The sequence below is a fragment of the Ambystoma mexicanum genome, chromosome 1q, assembly GCF_040938575.1.
Source record: "Ambystoma mexicanum isolate Mex_15411 chromosome 1q, UKY_AmexF1_1, whole genome shotgun sequence".
Classification (NCBI taxonomy): Eukaryota; Metazoa; Chordata; class Amphibia; order Caudata; family Ambystomatidae; genus Ambystoma; species Ambystoma mexicanum.
Window position 1 is genome coordinate 1,099,320,631 of NC_090922.1, and position 19,143 is coordinate 1,099,339,773.

Here is a 19,143-nt window from a genome sequence, read left to right on the forward strand (position 1 = left end):
TTCTAAACAAGGCATCTCATGCCAGGTGGCAGCGACTATCTCTTTCTGCCACACTAAAGCCAACAAACCTTTACAGTCGACTCCTAGAGCTCACTCAACAAGGTCCATGGCGACCTTGGCGGCTCTTTGGTCGGCCATACTGCTCAGTGATATTTGCCAGGCAGCGACGTGGGCCGTGCCCCACACGTTCACCAGGCACTACTGTCTGAATCAACAGCATGCTGAGGACGTACGGGTAGGACGAGCTGTGCTCTAACGCCTGTTCCAGTAAGGTAAGCCCTGCAGCTTCCTGGGTTTTTGCTCTACTCCTGTTTTCGTGGTTGTATTAACTGACAGTGATGTTTTTTGTTCTTGTTGAGCATATTGCCTTACGTCTGCGTCCTGTTTGCCTGCTATGCACTTCCAGGCTCTCTTACTGCTACAAAGTCTATTCATAGCATGTGAATCCATGAAAGATCCAATGCTGGAGAAGGGAGTAGTTTCTTACCTGTAACTCCATTTCTTCAGCGTTGGTATCTTTCCTGGATTCACATGCTCCCTCCAGCCTTCCCCTTCAGGCAAACGGCCTCTGAGGACATCCTCTTTTTGGGAGAGGTTAAAATCTGAGGGGACGCCGGTGGGTGCGGAGCTATACTCTGGACGTCCCATTGGTGCTGCCTAAAGCACCCATAACGACGTCAATAGGACACTCAAGGTGTCGAAGATTTTCCATAGGAAAACTATTATACTAAGGTTACCGGGGTTTCCCAGCCTGACGATGGGGAAATATTCACAGCATGTGAATCCATGAAAGATACCAACGCTGGAGAAATGGAGTTACAGGTAAGAAACTACTCACTTCTGTTTTACTATGTAATTTTATGAAATGATACATTTGTAGTATCTGTATTATGTATAGGAATATTCTTTTTGGTTTGGTCTTAATACTTACTTCGTATCTTATTAATGTGTAAAATGAATTTTGAATTCTGTAGCTATGAATTATCTGTGATAAAATTTGAAAGATCAGATTTTGATAAATCAAATAAAAAAAATAAAAATAATGAAAGGTGTGTCAAACGCCTATCTTTCCCTAACCTAACAATGATTTCCATGCCTACCAAACTAAGGCTTAAAAGAAAATGACGTAATGTCTAAAAATGTCTGTCCCTCACACTATGCATACAACAAAATCATACAGGAACTAGTTGGTGATTTCAACATATATTCAAGTACAAAACAAACATTTTTATGATCAGGGTTGGATCCCTTTCCCCTGAATCCATTCAGAATATATTAACCCCAAGTTCAATGTCAGAACAGTTCTTTTTGCTCACCAGGTTCCACTCCAGGGGAGTACACAGTTCTTTGTATCCAATATGTCCTTCACTTGGCAAGGCAATTTTCTTAAGTTCGAAAGGTTTCACACTGTTAAGGCTTCCACATGGCAAATCAAAAAGTCTCTTTCTTCATATACCAAATTGAAATGTCAATAACACAGATTCCTTTTTACAGGCGAACAATCTGCTTTCATCACTTTACATTTCTTCTTCATAAGCAACACTTTAATCAGGATGCATCATTCAAAAGTTCTACTTTAGTCAGGCTGGTGTAAGGAATTCATGGTATCAACAGTAAGACATACACAAGTCCCACAGTTCAAGGGTGTTTATTTAACTTCAAAAATGGTATGACAAACGCCTATCTAATCCTAAATCTACAGATGGGAGCAAGCTACGACCATCAAATAATAATAATAGCGCAGTCCTAGTGGTGTCTTGTCAAAATAGGGCCTATACTAAAAAACCTATTGCCAATCCTTACCTCTGAATACAAAGAGTGTAGGGAATAATGTTATGAAATGAAAGAAGCGTTAAAAATGATATGTCAGGATGTTCAATCCGTTGGCCTCACTTGCCCACGTTTTCAGCACGGGACAAGGTGGTTCACTTGAGCATAGCACACTCTCTGGCCTCTTCGGCACGAGGACCCAGTTCAATTTACCAGCATCAGGGCCTTCTGTGCCCAAGTCTCTTTACTTATCAAAGTCTCTTGATTGAGAAGGCCTGATGTGCAAAACAAACGAAAAGTTATTTTCCTCTCACAAGTACTCAATTCAGGTGATTCACTCTTCACCCTGTATCCCCCTCAGCTGGGCTCAGATCCCTTTTCTTACAATGTTTGTTACTTTGGATCCCCCTCTTCCACGCTCAGATCCCTTGTTGCTATGTTCAGAGAATATTCTTTCTCGGGTGACTTACGGTTCACCCCGGATCCCCATCAACTGTGCTCAGATCCTTACTCTTACACAATTAGTCTCCCTCAGCCGGTTTCGGACCAATTTCAGTTCGCATCAACTATCGAAGACTTTCGAATGTGCACAGGGGTTAGCTTGACCTGTGGCAGGCCCACTTCGATCTTCCAATTTCTTTACACAATTGCCAACCAGTTGGATACCTAACAGAGTCCTTCGAATGAGCACCCATGTGGTGCCAGACCACTCAGTATACAGTATCTTTCTTGGCTTCAAAAGGCCAGTCACGCCTTTTATGGTTCATTTTTATCAGTTTGACTTTGGGTACAGAGCCTTTTGATGAGGTAATTCCCAATTACCGGACAACTCTGCTGTTACAATCACAATGTTTCAGGCTTCTTTTGCGGCTTCTTATCACACATGCAGCCTCTGCATTTATCACTCTGGTTATTCAATTATTTTCGTGTCGCTCATCACATTCGATTCACACGCTGTTCTCTTTCGATTTCTCCATACAATGTTGCTGCTTGCAACCTTGCTTCTAACACATGCCGGTCTGGTATCAGTCTCACCGACTCAACGGCTGTGCTGACTTTACTGGCGCTACTTTGTTGTAGGAGCCAAGGACAGTACCACGACGGCAAATGCTCCTCCCCGCCTTGGTTTTCGATGCGGGAGAGCCCCTGGTACCTCCAATAACCAGTGCAGGTTTCTTGAGCTTTATTTCCAGGTTTTAGGTTTATTATTTTCCAAGGCTCATGAAAGTAATGCTCCGAAAAGGTCAAGGGCACTTCCCTCCTTTCAAGCCTCTCTGGTCTCGTTGTCTTTCCCCTCATTTTAAACTGCTATCTTGGAACTGCTTCTTCCTCGTGTGCTTTGCCTTGCTCAGAGTGTGCTTTCGTGGTCCACCTTTTATCCGCGTGGGGAAGTGTGATGGAAGTCAGGTGTGTGTAATGATCAGGACTTGCGTGAGCCTGCCTTACTATTGTATTGGGACATGTCAGGTATACAGCTCGGGTGTTGGTCTGTTTTCACCCACGGTAAGCTGTCCATGATAAAGTGTTTGTGTTGGAAAAGGTGGGTGGGTGGGGAAAAGGTGTTACAGGGAAGGGGATACTGTGTCTCACCATCGGGTGTCCCATGTACACTCCCCGAAAGGCCCCTCATCCAGGTGATCCTCCCGCACTGGTCCACCCCCAGGAACTGGATCCAAAAGCAATGGCTGTGTCCTGGCCACCTGGATGACAGCTCCATGGGGACTAGCGGGTGTGACACCTTCAGGTTTCTCACAATGGTTATACAACAGTTCATCAAACACAAGAGTGGAATTGTTGGACAACAACCTTAAAAACAGAGCTGGAGCCACCACAATAATGCGCAGAAGTAACAGCAAATCCTGCGGGTAACAGATTACGCTGGGCCCAAAGAGAAATTAAAATGGTGAATGACATACTAATCCAAAATATAGGGAACTTAACTGTCTTGCCCAATTCAGCTGACTGGAAACTAGAAGACCTGATTAAGGAGATGATACTCTCATATGCTAAACTTGACAAAGCAAAGTATAAAAATTCCAATACTGTCTATATAAGCCCTTTGATACAGTGATCTTGGAAAGAAGGAAACAGTATTGTAGAGATAAGGCAGTACTTAAAAGAAACAAGGAGCTATCCCCTGATACCAAAAGGAACTGTGCGACAAATCTGGCCACAAAATATAGAAACTGGGTTAGAACTCATAAAGCATCTATCAGGTCCATGAATTTGAGAAATATGTTCCTATGGCTGAGAGTGGATAACGAGGCTAAATTCTGGCTGCACTTTACCAGCTTCAAAAACACAACTCCTCAGATTGACCTTAACCCAATCTTGCAGGAAACATGGATTAAACATATCCAAGATCTCTACTCCTCTAAAGAACAAATTTACAGGGAGATTGAACAGTGGGAGGTAACAGAGTTGAGCAAGGTCAACCGGTTAGCAAGAGATCACGGAAGGGAACATTTGAAAGGCTAATAATACATTCAAAAGCCTCCTGCGCGCCTGGGACTGATGGCATCCCCAACCTGGTCTTCAAGGCTGACCCTAGCTTTTGGGTCAAGAATCCTGGTCCTATACTTTAGGGTAATACTTAAGTATAATATTTAAGTCCGGACAAAACCCTGAGAGTTGGCACCAGTCCATCCTGGTACCTATTTTTAAGAAGGGTGCTTCTGGAGCAACTAAATACCTGAATGGAAATGGAGAATATATTGAGCACATTCCAAACAGGATTTAGGAAAATGTATAATACAACCACCAACATAGCAACATTACAATATTTAAGGGCATTACGAGCGAAAGGGGAGAATAAGCACTATTGTTGCTATGTTGATTTTTCCAACGCTTTCGACTTGGTCTCCAGAAGCACACTATGGGGGAAATGAAAACGCTGGGGTATCGATCCCGACTTACTCTACTATATACAAACACTTTATAGTAATACCATGGCAGCAGTTCGCCTCAATCAGGAGGGTTCACTGACATAATATACTTCCACCTTTCTGTCCACTGGGCCCCACACTTTATAACCTCTATACGGCTGATATGGAACAAGCATTAAGGGCTCCCAGAAACTTTCCTCCAACCATAAATGGCGTTACAATTATTGTAATGGCATACGCAGATGATATTATATTTGATCAAACGCAGATTGGGCTCCAACGTACCTTAAATGCCTTAAATCAGTACGCGAAAGAAAACTTTATGGTTATAAACAAAACAAAAACAATGGGCCTCATTCCGAGCTATGCCGGTAAGTACCGGTACTTTCCGGCATGGCAGAAAGTACGACACCGGGCTGGCGCAAGACCGCTAATTGCGGTCCATTCCGAGCTTGCGGACACGCGCTTTTCGCCATGTCGGAAAAGAACCAAGCGTCCTGCCGCAAAACGACCCGAAAACCCCCTACCCGCATGCTGCGACACGTAAACAACAACACCGCCTTTGAAGCTGTTGCGTCAGTACATAGCGGTGACCGTAATTTACGGACACCGTAAATTACGGACACCGCTAAAAAAAAGGAACCGGAAATTACGTCATTGCAAAGGAAAGGGAAGGAGAGCGGCGGCCATCTTTAAAAACACAATCCATTGCCATCCTCACCCGCCAGCACCCTTGTGGGTCAACTAACGTCGGGAACAGGACTAGACAACCCACAACATGCCCAAGGCACCAAAGAGGGCTGCGGATCGTATCCGCAAGAGGAGATTCTGCCCCGAGGAACTCCAGGCCATGGTCGACTTCCTGGCTGAGCATGCCGATGTTGTATTCAGCAGTGACATGCGGAGGGAGTCAATCCTCCGCAAGAAGAACATCTGGGCCGAACTGGCACAGAGGGTGAGCACCGTAGGCAACACCCCTCGCACCTCCATGGACTGCCGCAAGCAGTGGGATGACCTGCGGGTGCGGGTGCAGGGCCTCCTCTCCAGCAACCGCTGCCAGGCCCTGCAGACGGGAGGTGGACCAAGCACTGCAGTCCAACTTGAGCCGTGGGAGGAGACCTGTGTGGCTCTCATTGGCACAGAATCCATCGAGGGCGTGGGGACCATGGAGTGCGGGGGAACGACTTCTGCTGAAGGAGGTGAGTGTCCACAGTGTACACTGGCAATGTCCATTGAATGATGAAAACTGACCCAAGGGCCATCCAAGGCACCCCCTCGTGTTGCCCTTCCCCCATCCAACGCATCCCCCCATCCAACAAATGCTGAGGCAAGTGCCGCCTAACGAAGGTCCAAGTGCGAGCACAAAACGCACATCAACCATAGTGCATTGACTTGCACAGCCCATCATGCACACTGTCCAGCGTGTTTGGCATTGTACTAGCTAAAATGTACATAACCAGGCCACAATGAGTCACTCCCAAACATGCGTAAATGTCATTACCATGCACATGTACCACTGCCATAGCTACCCCCAAAACAAACGTCAAATGACCGAAATGTCCATGCAGCCATGTATGCAAATAGGACATTGCACATTCACTCATGTTGTCCCTCTCTTCTACCCCCACAGGCACTGACCATGACAGCACAGAGCCCCAATCAAGCCGGCCAAGCACCTCCACGGGCAGTGGCAGTGGCAGGCCAAAGCCAGCACCAAAAAGAACCACCCCCCTGCCTACGGAAAGGCCATCCCACACAGCATCGGCGGCAGCCACTATGCCAACCCCTAACTCGGCACAGTCGAGCATCTCAGGGGAGGCTGCTGCTACCGGGCCTGATGAGTGTGAGCACAGCCCGTCACCCATCTGTGGGGCCTTGTCGGAGGAGGGCCAGGACACAGTGCACCGCCCGGAGCCATGCATTGTACCATTGGCCTCATGCAGTGACTCTGGGGATGCCCGTGCACCTGTGCACAGTCCGGAACTCGACCCGCAGGGGTATTACGCGGATCTCCCCAGTCCACCTGTACCGCCCTCTGCAGAGCATGCTGGACCAAGTGGATTCTCCGATGGTTTCCCATCTTTTGGCCGGCAGCGAGTGAATCAGCTGACAGACCTCATACAAGATTTCATTGAGGACAACCGCCAGGCCAGGGCAGAATGGCGGCATGAAGGACTCAGACAAATGCGGCAGTCCCTCACCGACTGCACCACCCAATTGTGTGACACTTTGACAGACAGCACGACCCGTCTATGTCACATCCTTGGACGAATAGCAAATGCCCTTGAGGCAGGCCATTCCAGTTCCGAGCCACAGCAGGCGGACACGGCCGCAAACAGTGAGGCCGCACAAGGCAGCCCGGAGAGACGCACTCGGCGTTCCATGCGCCACTGGGATATGCCTCCCCCAGACAAGGGGGGCAAGAAAAAATAGCCATTTCTGCCACATGTGGGCTTCACATCCTATATGGGATGACTGCTCTGGAGTTGGGGGGGAGGGGGGAGGGGGGTGATGGTTTGTTGTGGTGTTGGGGGGGAGGGAGGGTGATGGTTTGTTGTGGTGTTGGGGGGGAGGAGGGAGGGGGGTGATGGTTAGTTGTGGAGTTGGGGGGGGGGGGTGATGGTGATGTTTTCACTATTTTATTTTTCTCACAATACACTATTGGTGTCGCAAACTTCAACCGTTGTGGACATTCATCATTGCGCATTTGTTTATTGACGACTGCCAGTGCATGGTGTACAAGTATACACAAGTCCAGTGCCCTGTGTGCCCATGTCATGCCACCCTCTACTGACTTGTGTCCTGGAGATCTTGTCCACTGTAAGTTTAGAGCATTACATGTCCCTCAAGTGCACTGCCTCCATGAAGCTTTGTTGCCACTTCACTCTCCACCTTCACCGCATTGTCATGTGGTTGTAGCAGTACCATGTCAGGGGTGATAGCCGCTCATGTAGGGATGCACTTTTTGTTCATCTACACATATGACATGGGCTCAATCGACACCAGATATCAGTGGATGGGTCACCCACCAGTCCTGCTTCGCCAGCTCATATGTGCTTCACGCAAGCCAGGTGACTGCTTCATCTACACGCATGCACGGGTATGGCCATTGTTTGAGTGCTCCATGGGCCTGTTCAGGGGGTTCATGACAGCGGTCATGTGGCTTGTTGTCAAGGGACAGCCACCAACAGCTGCATGTGTAGCCAAATAAGGTGAGTGTCTGGACTGTCATGGTGGAGAACAGTACTTGGCTGTCATGGCAGGGTTTCAATGATAGCCATCTGCACATGTCCATGGATGTATTGCGCACAATCATGGACACAAATATGTGTCCAATACAATGGAATGCAGTGGGGGGTTGCGTCTACAAGATGGTCCGTGTACGATGGTATGGACATTTTGTGGTACATGTTCCTTTGTTGCATGCTCCTGTCCTGATGTTAGATCCATGTGGTGCTGTTTACTGTGTAGAATCGTATTTGGGTGTGATGGCTGTAGTCCGTGGATCATGGTCATCATCCTGCTCTGATCCATTCTATGGTGATTCCCAACACTCCTATGGGTGTGCCATGCCGGTGACGTGATGTGGTATCCCTGCTGCCCTCCGTTCATTCCACTCCCAAGGATGGGTCTCCAATGTGGTGCCATGCTGGGGGCTGCCACATTGTGCATGTGCAGTGTGTCTTCCGATACGCGCTTACGGTTGTGGTGTCCGCCAATGAGTGGTGCTAGTGTGGTGTGTTTAGCCCTTGTCAGATGGTGGAGATGTAGTGTATTGTGAGTGCCTTATTCAATCAAAGTGGGTAGCTGTTCGTATGTGCCGTTGCACTGGTTCTGTGGCAGGTTTGTTGTTGGGGTGAACACTGTACGATGGCTTCATCATTTCAACCCAGTTGGTTCATGCAGGCACCCACCTCGTGGCACCAGTGCACTTGCATGACACAGTCAGACGACTCAACAGCCAGCCAGGCAGGTCATCCTGCATGTTGGACCATGTGTCACGGTAGCGTGGTGATCTGCTGGCCCTTTGAGTCATGTGTAGTTGTTTGGTGTCGGGCCCCCCCATGTATGCGGTTCTTGGTTGCGTTGGATTCCATCTGCACGTAGGGGGAGTGGTATTGTTTGCAGTTGCTGTCCGCCGCCTGCATGCCATGCTGGTCCACCTACGACCTGTGGGTGCTGTCAGGGGCACCATTGTCATTTGGCATGCCTCCATTTGCATTGGGTCCAGCTTTACTGTTGTGTATCTCCTGGGTTGTCCATGTTGGGGATTGGTAGGCCCTTGTGTGCTTGGGGAGGTGTAACGGCACTTGTATATGTGGCCGTCTGATGGACGGTGTGACATGCCATGCATTGGCGCCACTGTGTGCTGGTAGGTGCCTGTGGCATGGGTGTGGGGCACAGGCAACACCCTCACTTGTGCCAGGTTGGCACTGTACATTTGTATGGTGCTCGCTTTTCTTTGTGTCTGTGGCGCAATATGGTGGTGACGGTGTCACAGTCTAGTTGGTCAGGGGTGTCTATCTGGTAGGACTTTTCCTTGAGTGGCCGGACATGCTGCGTGTGCATGGGGGCTGCTGGGGTGGTAACGGAGGCTGCACTAGTGCTGCATGCAGGGCCTGTCTCCCCCTCCTTCTACCCCTGTGTCTCCTCAGTGGGGGGGTGTGGTGTTGTTGCAGAGGTTTGTGTGGTTGTGGCCTTGCTTGTTCTATTGGTGTCATCTTGGTGTGGGAGGGGGGTTTTGTGTGGGTGTGTTCCTTTTCTGCTGTGGCAGACTCCATAGCCTCCATCTGTGATGTATGTGTGCACCTGTGGCTCTGGGAACCACTGCTCAGGTTTTTACTCCTTCTCTGAGATGCCTGTATGTACTCCATGCCGGTAAGGTACTTTGCGGCATTGGGGAGGCCCTTATTTACGTGTGCTCCTCACTTGCGATCAGCTCCCGTTTACGCAATGCCGCTAATTTCGGCATGGTCGTGCACGCGCAAGACCCAAGACCGATAATTACGGCATTGTAGTTTACGGTGCCGCAATTAACGGTCTGAGGGGTCAGAATAGCATGGAGCGGAAAACCATGCCGGTAAATCATTACCGGCATGGTTTTTACCTTACCTCCATGCTCGGAATGTCCCACAATGTGCTTGAAGGACTCCCACATCAAATTAAAGAACTCACAGTGGCACTTGGACAGCTCAACCTTAGTCACTGTCAATGAAGTTCTCTATTTGGGCTTCCCAATATGGTCTACCCCATCGGCCTCTCAATATGAAGAATACATCTGCACCAAAATATGAAGAAGATGGGCAACCATAAAGTCGTATGTGGAACATCGGGGGGGGGCAACAATGTAGAAGGGTTTATACAAATCTAAAAAACAAGCATATGCCCGGCCATCCTATATGCACTCGAGATCTTGTTGAATAGGGAAATTGGGTGGCTTCACAAATTGAAGGCTAAAATTCTGCCCTCCATTATGAATATGCCTAGAGGGGTCCCAGTAGAGGGTTTGCGTCTGGAGTATGGCCTGCAGTCGTTATCATCAAGCTGGGCACTTAAAAGGATATTGCTTTATCTGAAAATGGACAAGATGGCCCTGTGTACGAACCATCTACTTCAATTGCTGGCCAAAGACTTGACTAAAAGCTGTCCTAATGACTTTGTTAAAAAACTGCATATCTTTACGGAAGATCTGCTGTCGAAATGAGGTCATACCCTGGATACAATACGTGAGCCTCCGGATTGTGTCTCACTAATAAAAAGGAAAATGATAGAGATTGACATGGTGAAGGCAATAGACAGACTGATCTGCCTCAGAAGATACACAGAATATTCTCGTCAGGCCTTCAAAAATGGCAAACCTCGAAGTTACTTACTGAAGTGGTCCAATCCGGCCCTCAGAAGATTTACGATGCAACTCAGGCTTAATATACAAGAGACTAAGGAATTTAGGAATAAGTGGACCAAAACAGAACAAGGTGATATGTGCAGGCACTGTGTAGGGATGTTGAGACTAGCAGACATATACTGACAGCATGCCCACTTCTGAAGCCACTCTACAGCAAAGGTTATGGGGGTTTTGTGCGCTCAATGGACAGTAGAAGCGGAGATCAATTCTGGGAGCTTTAATAAGCACTGATTCCATAGTAGTTATTGCAGCAGCCTTTAGCATTTGAAAATTGGTAATTCATTAGATAATTATAGAAAGTGTATTCATTATATTGTATGATTTGTATGTTCTGAATATAGATTTTTATTCTTTACGTTTTTAATTATGGTGTTTTTTGTTTTATTTTAATCATTCAAATTGATAAATGTGATGTTTTAATTTTGTATGCAGAAGTTTGTTCTTAACGGAATATAAACTAGAGGCACAATAAATAAAAAATTAAAAAATTCTAAAACAAGGGTGGAATTGCCCATTATTTTCCACCTTCTACTTCAATCACGTTGATTATACAATAGTGCATCAAAACCTAGTCTCTAAGTATGGTGGCGTGTTGTGCCATAATCTGGTCCGCCAGGGGAGAGCTGCTCCGTGCGCGAGCCAGTCGCCGGTGGGCAGGATCCAGTGGGCCCTCAGGCACAGGGCGCGTTGCACCAAGTGGCCAAGCAGCACAATGGCGTTCCCCAGAGTCCACCAGAAGCCATAGGCAGCCAGCAAAAGCTAGCGGGAGGCCGCATAGTAAGGCCGACCGAGTAATGCAAAGAAGGCTCTCTATCAGGGCCGGGAGCTCGCCATGCATGTTTTTCTTGAGCATGCCAATGTAATCTAGTGCGCCGGCAGCAGCAGGGTTTCTGCCTCCCTTGAGGTCTGCAACGCTTCCTGCCCAGAGCACAAATCTCGGGCAGCCACCCTCCACTGCTGCCTCTTAAGGTGGTCCTCTGAAAGTGGGGGTGAGATCCAGCCACCCGGGCTCGACAGCCGCTCCCAAAGGGCCCTCAGTCATCCCCCCGCGCCGCTCACCTCTGTCTTAGTTGGAGCCGGTGTGCACACTGCAGCCCGTCCGCACACCAGCTACTCAGGTCAGGTGCGAGGTCGCCAAGGCAGCAGCCCGCCACAGCAGCAAGTCACTCGAGCCTCCCGGTCCCGACTCCTATGTCCCGTGGGCAGGTTCTCGGGAAAGTCTGATGTTCGCTGATCAGGGCGCCAGAGCAGTCCACGCTCCAGACCATCAGTAGAATTTCACAGAGCCAGTGCAGCCACCATTTTGGAAGACTCCCGAGTTCCAATATTCAGCTCAAGTTTCGTGGCCCCCCTGTCTTCGATTTCACTCGGGGGGGGGTGGGGGGGGTGAGCTGAATGTGCGGGCGCCAGCATCCTCGATGAGGATGTGCCTGTAGGAGCGGTTGAGATTGCTTCAGTCGCCACTTTTAGGATGTAAATATAGGATCTCAGTGGGAGCTCCGAGCAGTCACGCCTTCACTGCATGAACTTAGGCCATGCCGCCTTCTTAACACCCCAATTCTTATATGCATCCTTTCCCTGCTCACAAGGAAGTCGTTTATATTAAATACCTTGGCTAAGTCTGGGAGGGGAAGCTCTATGGTGACAATATGCCATTAAAAATACAGCCATTAGCACATTTTTATCCTCAGAAGAGGATGAATACAGCGTCCCTCCCTTGATAGCCTTCTCCTCCCATGTGATCCTGGCCCCTTATACCTCCCCCAGGGTTAGGATCAGGTCGTTTCTGCCTTTCACTGGCCACATAGGAGGAGGCTTTAGGCTGGGATTCTGGGATGACTGCAGGATTCATCACAACTCTCCTGCCAGGGCTTCTGTTATTCACACACCTGTGACTGCCTGGCAAACTCTCCTGCCAGGACTTCTGCTCATTCAGGGTCTTCACCCCTGATCCCAAAGTTGCTTATATATTGCATTGGATATTGTAATCTCCTGATATATTATCGTCTCTCTGTTTTCTTTATAAATGTGCACTGTGTGCACTCATACATTAGAAAAGGGTTTGTGTTTAACTGGATTCCCCTTTTCCAGTCTGTCCATTATTTTACTTTCTCTCCGTCAAGTCATACACAATTGTTTGCACACAGCGTGCTCATCAATATGCCTCAGTGCCCTTGCTGCTTCTGCGGTGGACAGCCGGCTTTCATTGGCTTTGCTGGATTCTCTTGCGGTCAGCGATGAAGGGTACCCATCTGCTTCCTTATCACAGTCGCCTTTATTTTGTTCGCCCATCTCCCTCGGCTTCCACTTGACACGGCTGCTTTTCTCTCTGCTCTGGTAAGCAAAGCACTGCTTTCTTTCACCTACGAACGCCCAGGAATTCTTCACTGGCTCCTGGCGGTGCCGTAGCGTGTCCTGTTGCAGCAGCTTCCTTCTTTTCCATCGATGATCTTCTTGGCTCCACGATGCTGGCCCCAGCCTTTCTGCTCTCTATTCCTCGCAGAGAGGTGCCAGCCTCTGTAGCCAGTCACTGCAACAGTTGTCTGTGATTCTCTGCTCGGGATGCTTACATTTCCCGGGCACAGGTGTGTGTCCAAAAACGCTAGAGCACTTGCTGCGCTTGTAGTCTCTTTTGCTCCTCATTGCTTGATCCCTCTTCCTTGTCCCAGTATGTCGAAAATTCTGGGAACAGAAGTCCATTGTTGATAATGGACTCAAGGAATTCGGATGAGCATTTTTAAAGGGTTTTAATGGCAAGTCCGTTCTGGTTTGTTGACTAGTGGAATTTAAAAGGGTGATTTCATCAGATTGGCAAGGCAGACCAAAGTTGGAAGGTTGGTCCATTGGTTTGGTGAAAAGGTTTCCCCTGTTTTTTCATGGGAAAGGGAGCAGATGCATGACGATAATCCATGAAGATGTGGGTTAAGGGGAGATTATTTTCAAGGGAAATGGGGATGCTATGTCTCACCCGATGAAGGTTTGACATCTCCCCGGATGCTGTCTCCGTGATCCCCCCTCATATAGCAGCCCACAGGGTCAGGATCAGGTAGCGGCTGCCGTCTGGCCGGATGGGAAGAGGCCACCTCTGGGAAATCAGTAATGACTCCACCGGATTCATCACATAACCCAGGCATGCCTGGTACAATTTGGAAGTATGGTGCATCAATGATATCGAATGATATATGCTTGTGGTGAAACACTCCACATGTCATATGGAAAACATCTGTCTGTTTAGTTATGGGTCCTGATGTGAGTTGATGCTCATCTATAGAGTGTATGTTTTTTTCACATGTTTTTTCAAAAGGGTAAAAATATTTTTACGAGCAAACTGGATATCAACAAAGTTACCAGTAGCTGCACAATCAATCAAGGCTCTGCCATTAATTAATGGAAGTAGCTTACTTTGAAGGGCAATACCAAGAGAAATGTGATTAAAGGCATAGGCGACAATAGGGACATAGGGCCTCATTCCGACCCTGGCGTTAACCAAGGCGCTATTAGCGCCTTGGTTGACGCCGTTATTTTTCCGACTCCGCCATGGTGAATGGCGGAATTACCGCCCCATTCCAAGGTTGGCGGGGTCGGTAATGCCCCATTCACCAAGGGCCCTTCCCCATTCCCATTTTTGCCCCATAGGTCTCAATGGGAATGGGGAAGGCGCTAATTACGGCACCGTAAATTACGGTGCCGTAATTAGCTCCTAGGTCCCTTTGCGGGTTGGTTTTTTAACGCCTGCAAAAAGCAGGCGTTAAGTACCAACCCGCAAAGGGAACTCGGAATAGGGCGGTAAGGGTTTAACGGCACCGGTCTCGTTACCGGTGACCGTTAACCCTTACCGCCCTACTCGGAATGACCCCCATAGTGTCTATGGGTGTTTGGATTGGTCTTGGGTCTGTCAGTCCACCTCTCTTTACTGAAGACCCAAGGCTCTTCCGGCCGTTTAGGGCATTCATGCACGGGGTGCCCTGAGAGACTAAAATACAAATATAAATTGTCTATGGTCTATTTCGTCCTTATGTGATCAATTCTGCAGAGTCCTCAAAAAGACCCTACCTAAAGTCTCCTCCCAGGTGGCCTGGGGAAGGCAGCTGCTACCTGATCCTAACCCTGGGGGTAGTAGTAACAGAGAGGATCACCTGGGAGGAGAAGGACCCCAAGGGAAAAAGAGCACTCACTTGGGAGAGATGCTGTATTTGACCTCCTCGGAGGGAGAGATTTCTGTGATACCAGAGTATATAGTGGATTGTTGTCCGTGTTGTGTGAGTGAGGTTTCCCTTCCCGAAGCTATCCATCTTGTTGGTTGAGCAACATAGGAAACCGAACATTAACACTCTGACTTCTTATGAATCTGATTCTCCCTCAAAACTGAACCAATCATGTATCAAGAGTAAGACTTTCCTTCATAAAGTTGCCCATATTTATAGTAGTGCAAACTCTTGTAATCAACAGGAGAATGATAGATGACAGACATCAGAACATTAATATCTTATGTTCTGATGGAGCTAACTCTCCTTTAAATTCCAACCAACCATTGTGCCCTTTTAAAACTCTTCTTGAAGGTGTAATTAATGATAAGAGTGAAGTGAGTAAAGTTATTATTCAGAATACAAGACGTAATCTGAACATTGGGGACTTCTAGTCCCACAATGCCCAAAGTATGGGACACGGAAGAGGGATTCAGCGGCACTAGACTGCAAAATTATGCAAAGAACTATTGTTTTTGTATTGCAAATTGTAGCAGGCGAAATGGTTGATTTCTCATGTGTGTTTTGTTTTTTAAATGGAAAGGAAATCGATTCTTTAAGAATCTGCAAGGTTCTGGTAGCAGGTGAATGATTCTGCCCTTTCTTCCTTTTCAGTCATCCTAAACTTGAAGGCCCTGGATACGTTTAGAGAGCCAAATAGTCACAAAGTACCTGCTTTATTATACCTGTGTTTTTCTATCTTTTCTCAAGATGAAGATTTGTAGCAAACAAAGCAGTTAGCCCACTCAAATACAGTGTCTAGTATGTGTTCCCCCTCAAAACCTCGCAGCAGCAAAGACCCCTCAAACCCACATTCTAAAAACAAAAATCTAGATTGAAAAGTGATGTTTGAGCTAGATTTTTTGGATGGTTGGGCCTAACTACTCCCCAAACATCTTGAACTGGGAAAAACCAACATCATCACCAAACGTCAGCAGCCTACACAGGGTCAGTCTTTTGACACCTTCCCTCCACACTTGACTTCCTATGGGACACAGGTTGGGTCAAACACCTCGCCTGTCCACCACAGTTCTGGAGTTATTACTGTTCTTTTCAGCTATGACAAAGCAATCAATTTAGTTGCAACCAATTGCATCTGTTTGACATATGCATTTCAGTAGTTTAAATAATAACCTGCTTTCTTGTACCTCCTCTAGGATGCCAAAGAAGGGGAGCCATTTCTACCGTTTATCGATTCTCTCTCCCAACACAATATTCGAAAGCGAATTGTGCTTGAAAAACTTAAAAAAGTGTAAGTACCCCAAGTTTTAGTTGATGTCTGTATTTCGTATGCCGGGTTTTCGCCACAGCCACTTGACACATTTTAAACATCCAGTTTTCACCCCAGCAGTTTTTGACACATTCTTTTTAGTAATATATATATATGGGTTGTGTATTAGGGGCTGGGGGGGTGGCATGGTGAGGTGGTGGGGTTGGGTTAGATAGAGAGCTGGTAGGAACCCCCAACATAAAAAATAAATGAATACAAATAAAATCAGCGAAAACGAAAGTGCTGAAAATTGCATGGTTAAAGGGCGTGGAGAAAAAACACATGGAACCCTCTATTTCTTCATTGTAAAACTTGTGCTGACCTTTAATACAGTGAAAGAAAATTCAAGTTGTTGTGCTTGTGCAACAGAAAATGTTCCTCTATTCCATACTATATGTGGTGCTGTGACCCTCCCACGTGTATTGCCCTTTTAATGTGATGTGACCCTCCCATGTGTCTTGCCCTTTTAAGGTGGGCCATGACTGTGTCATGGCCCAAGCTAATAAAAGGAGCCCCTGCAGGCATGTGCAGCAAAATGGCTGCAGATTCTCAAGGAAGAACGACTGAGTCCGTCTCTCATTTAGGCCTGCAGGCCGACCCCGTGAGAGCACAGGCCTACAGGCCATGTTTCCATGGGGCCCTCTCCCCAGCATGGTGGCAAGGGTCTGCATGTGCTGTGTGGGGTCAGCCATGCCCCCCATTAAGACCGGGTGTTCCCCGGCAACTCCTGAGGCACTGAGCCTCCATGGTGCTGGTGTCCCATAGCACCCACAGGGGGCCGGCTTGGTGCCAATGGCTGGCCTCCACATCGCTATAGAACACCTTTACATTGGTAAAGTGACAGTTTCTACCTCAATAAATGAATAATTCTCCAGCATAAATGGATTGCTGCTGCAACAGTAGAGGATAGGACTAAATTAAAAAAGTGCTGGGTTTACAATCTTTATTAGTACATCCCAGCAGATTTACTGTTCCGCAGTACAAATGTTATAATGCAATGCAAAAGGGGATGAGTTCTCCTCTATTCCTTCTCTGATAAGGTTGTTTACATTAATTTAAAATTATGCTGTTAAGACAAGATGGTCACGCGTGGGGAGTAGACGTGTTGGAGCTGCTTCTCGCATCGTACTTGTGAACGAACTGCAACTCACCTGTAATGGACAGGAGTTGATCCTTCTGTGGGAAGACTACAGTGGTGGAGCCCGCAACTCTACCTGAGACGGCAGGCAGGCCAGCGCATGGGTGGCGGCTGAGGCACACGTGAGAGCGGGTCACGCTGCTGCGGGCAGGCGAGCGAGGTGGCAGCAGTGAACCTGCACATCCCAGCCTGGGCCGACCTGCAATAACGGCTGCAGAAAGCTTGGATAGACGTAAGGCTTACAGGAGCCCGCCTGCCCATGGAGATCAGAAGCGGATGGCAGGCAGGGAAGATAGTCTGCATCCATCGGGGATACCAGCCCCATTCAGCACCCAGTCTCGGGAGGCCCGGTAAGTGTGCACGGGCGGCCAGCCCGGTGGAAAGGGCCTCCCTGAGGGGAAGGGAGGAAGAGCCCCCAGGTGGCCAGAGACCCTCGGGCAGTCATGAGGACGAGGGCTTGGGACACCTACGTGAGGGGCAGTGGGGCCACAGTGACATTTGTGGAAGGTGGGCTCAAGGGAAGCGGAAGAAGACCTACGGTGCCGGCAGCCAGCAGACACACCCCAAAGAGGGGAGAGGGAGCCCAGAACCACGCAGCACCCTGCTCTCCTTGAGGCAAAGGGGGACAGAAGAGTGACATAAGATGGGCAGAGACCGGCCCCGATAGGGGGGTTCTGTGGTCTTATGAGCCCTTGGACACAGCAGTGGTGGCGGGGGTCACAGGCCGCCCCACCACCCCCCAACGATTGGGCCTAGATGGATCAGCGAACCCTGCTTAGAAGTAAAGGGGGGGAGCTGAGCAGGATCGGCTGATGCCGAAGGGGTGAGAGAAAACACCTGACAGGGGACCCAAAGTGGCGGAGGCCTCAGGACAAGATATGTTATGGTGCCTTTGGAGCAGGGGGGTGCCGACCGCGCTGCAAATTCAAGAGGGGAAAGTCAGCAAAGCAAGAGAATGGAGGTCCGTCAAGGGCCAAGGGCCTGTCAAGGCAAGACCTGCAACAGAGCTTCATGGAGTTTCAAGAAACACTTATGGCATACTTTCAAGAGCAATTTCAATGCTTGCAAACAGATTTGTCAGCGGCGGTCTCGGAGGTGAAAAGAAAGATTGGCCAACTGGGGGAGCGCGCTGACCTGGTGCAGCGAGGGCTGCATGATACATCAGAAGAAACCAGGGAAAACAGTGAACTACTGGAACAGCTAAGCAGGGTCTCCCATAACCTCATGCCACAAGCAGAAAACCTGCCGCAATGATATTGGAGATGCCTCACTTAAGTCACAAATGCAAGCCATCTTTGCTGACCTCCTGGGAAACACCCCCAAGACGAAATAGGCATCAAAAGGGTGCACAGGACGGGGGGGATCCCAGGGGGTGTGGGCGACCCAATGCTGTCAGGATGTGCTGGTGGTGTCCTCGTCCTACCCCCAAAAGGAGCAGATACTTCGGGCTGCCACGGAAAAAGACCCAATTGCATACAGGCACACACATTTACCTGTACAATGTCCTGGCCTTGAGCACTGTGATGAAGAGGAAGCAAATGGGGCCGGTTGTTAAGGAGCTGGCGAAAAGAAATATCCTTTACAAGTGGATCTTCCCTTTGGCCTGTTGGGAAGGAGCACAACAGAGATTAATGTCACTCCAGGAGGGATGCTCCCTACTACAGATAGATCCAGGAGAGGAGCTTGAAGGACATCTGCCATGTCCACGCACATAGAAGAGGTATAAACCATGGGAGTGGTCGGTGGTGGGACGTCAATGCAAAGGAAGGGCACTAAGGGGCCCACCGCAATCGGCTGATGCAGACACTTCTTGAAGGGAGTTATCCTGGGCAGTGCTGTGACAAAAGAGGGGAGACAACACACAAAGTAGGGGCCATACAGCAGAGAGGGAGGATTAATTTATCAGGGACATGTTTTAAAGCGGGAATGCG

At 48.4% G+C, this 19,143-nt stretch overlaps 1 protein-coding gene across 3 annotated transcripts in view; it reads left to right on the top strand.

Moving 5' to 3' along the window:
- Nucleotides 1-19,143, top strand: part of RPAP2 (RNA polymerase II associated protein 2) — a 1,184,138-nt gene that overhangs the window by 484,896 nt on the left and 680,099 nt on the right. For all 3 annotated transcript variants that reach the window (XM_069641788.1, XM_069641789.1, XM_069641790.1), the window contains one exon: nt 15,962-16,056. In XM_069641788.1, coding sequence (XP_069497889.1) covers nt 15,962-16,056 — 95 coding nt within the window. The remainder of the gene's footprint in view (nt 1-15,961; nt 16,057-19,143) is intronic.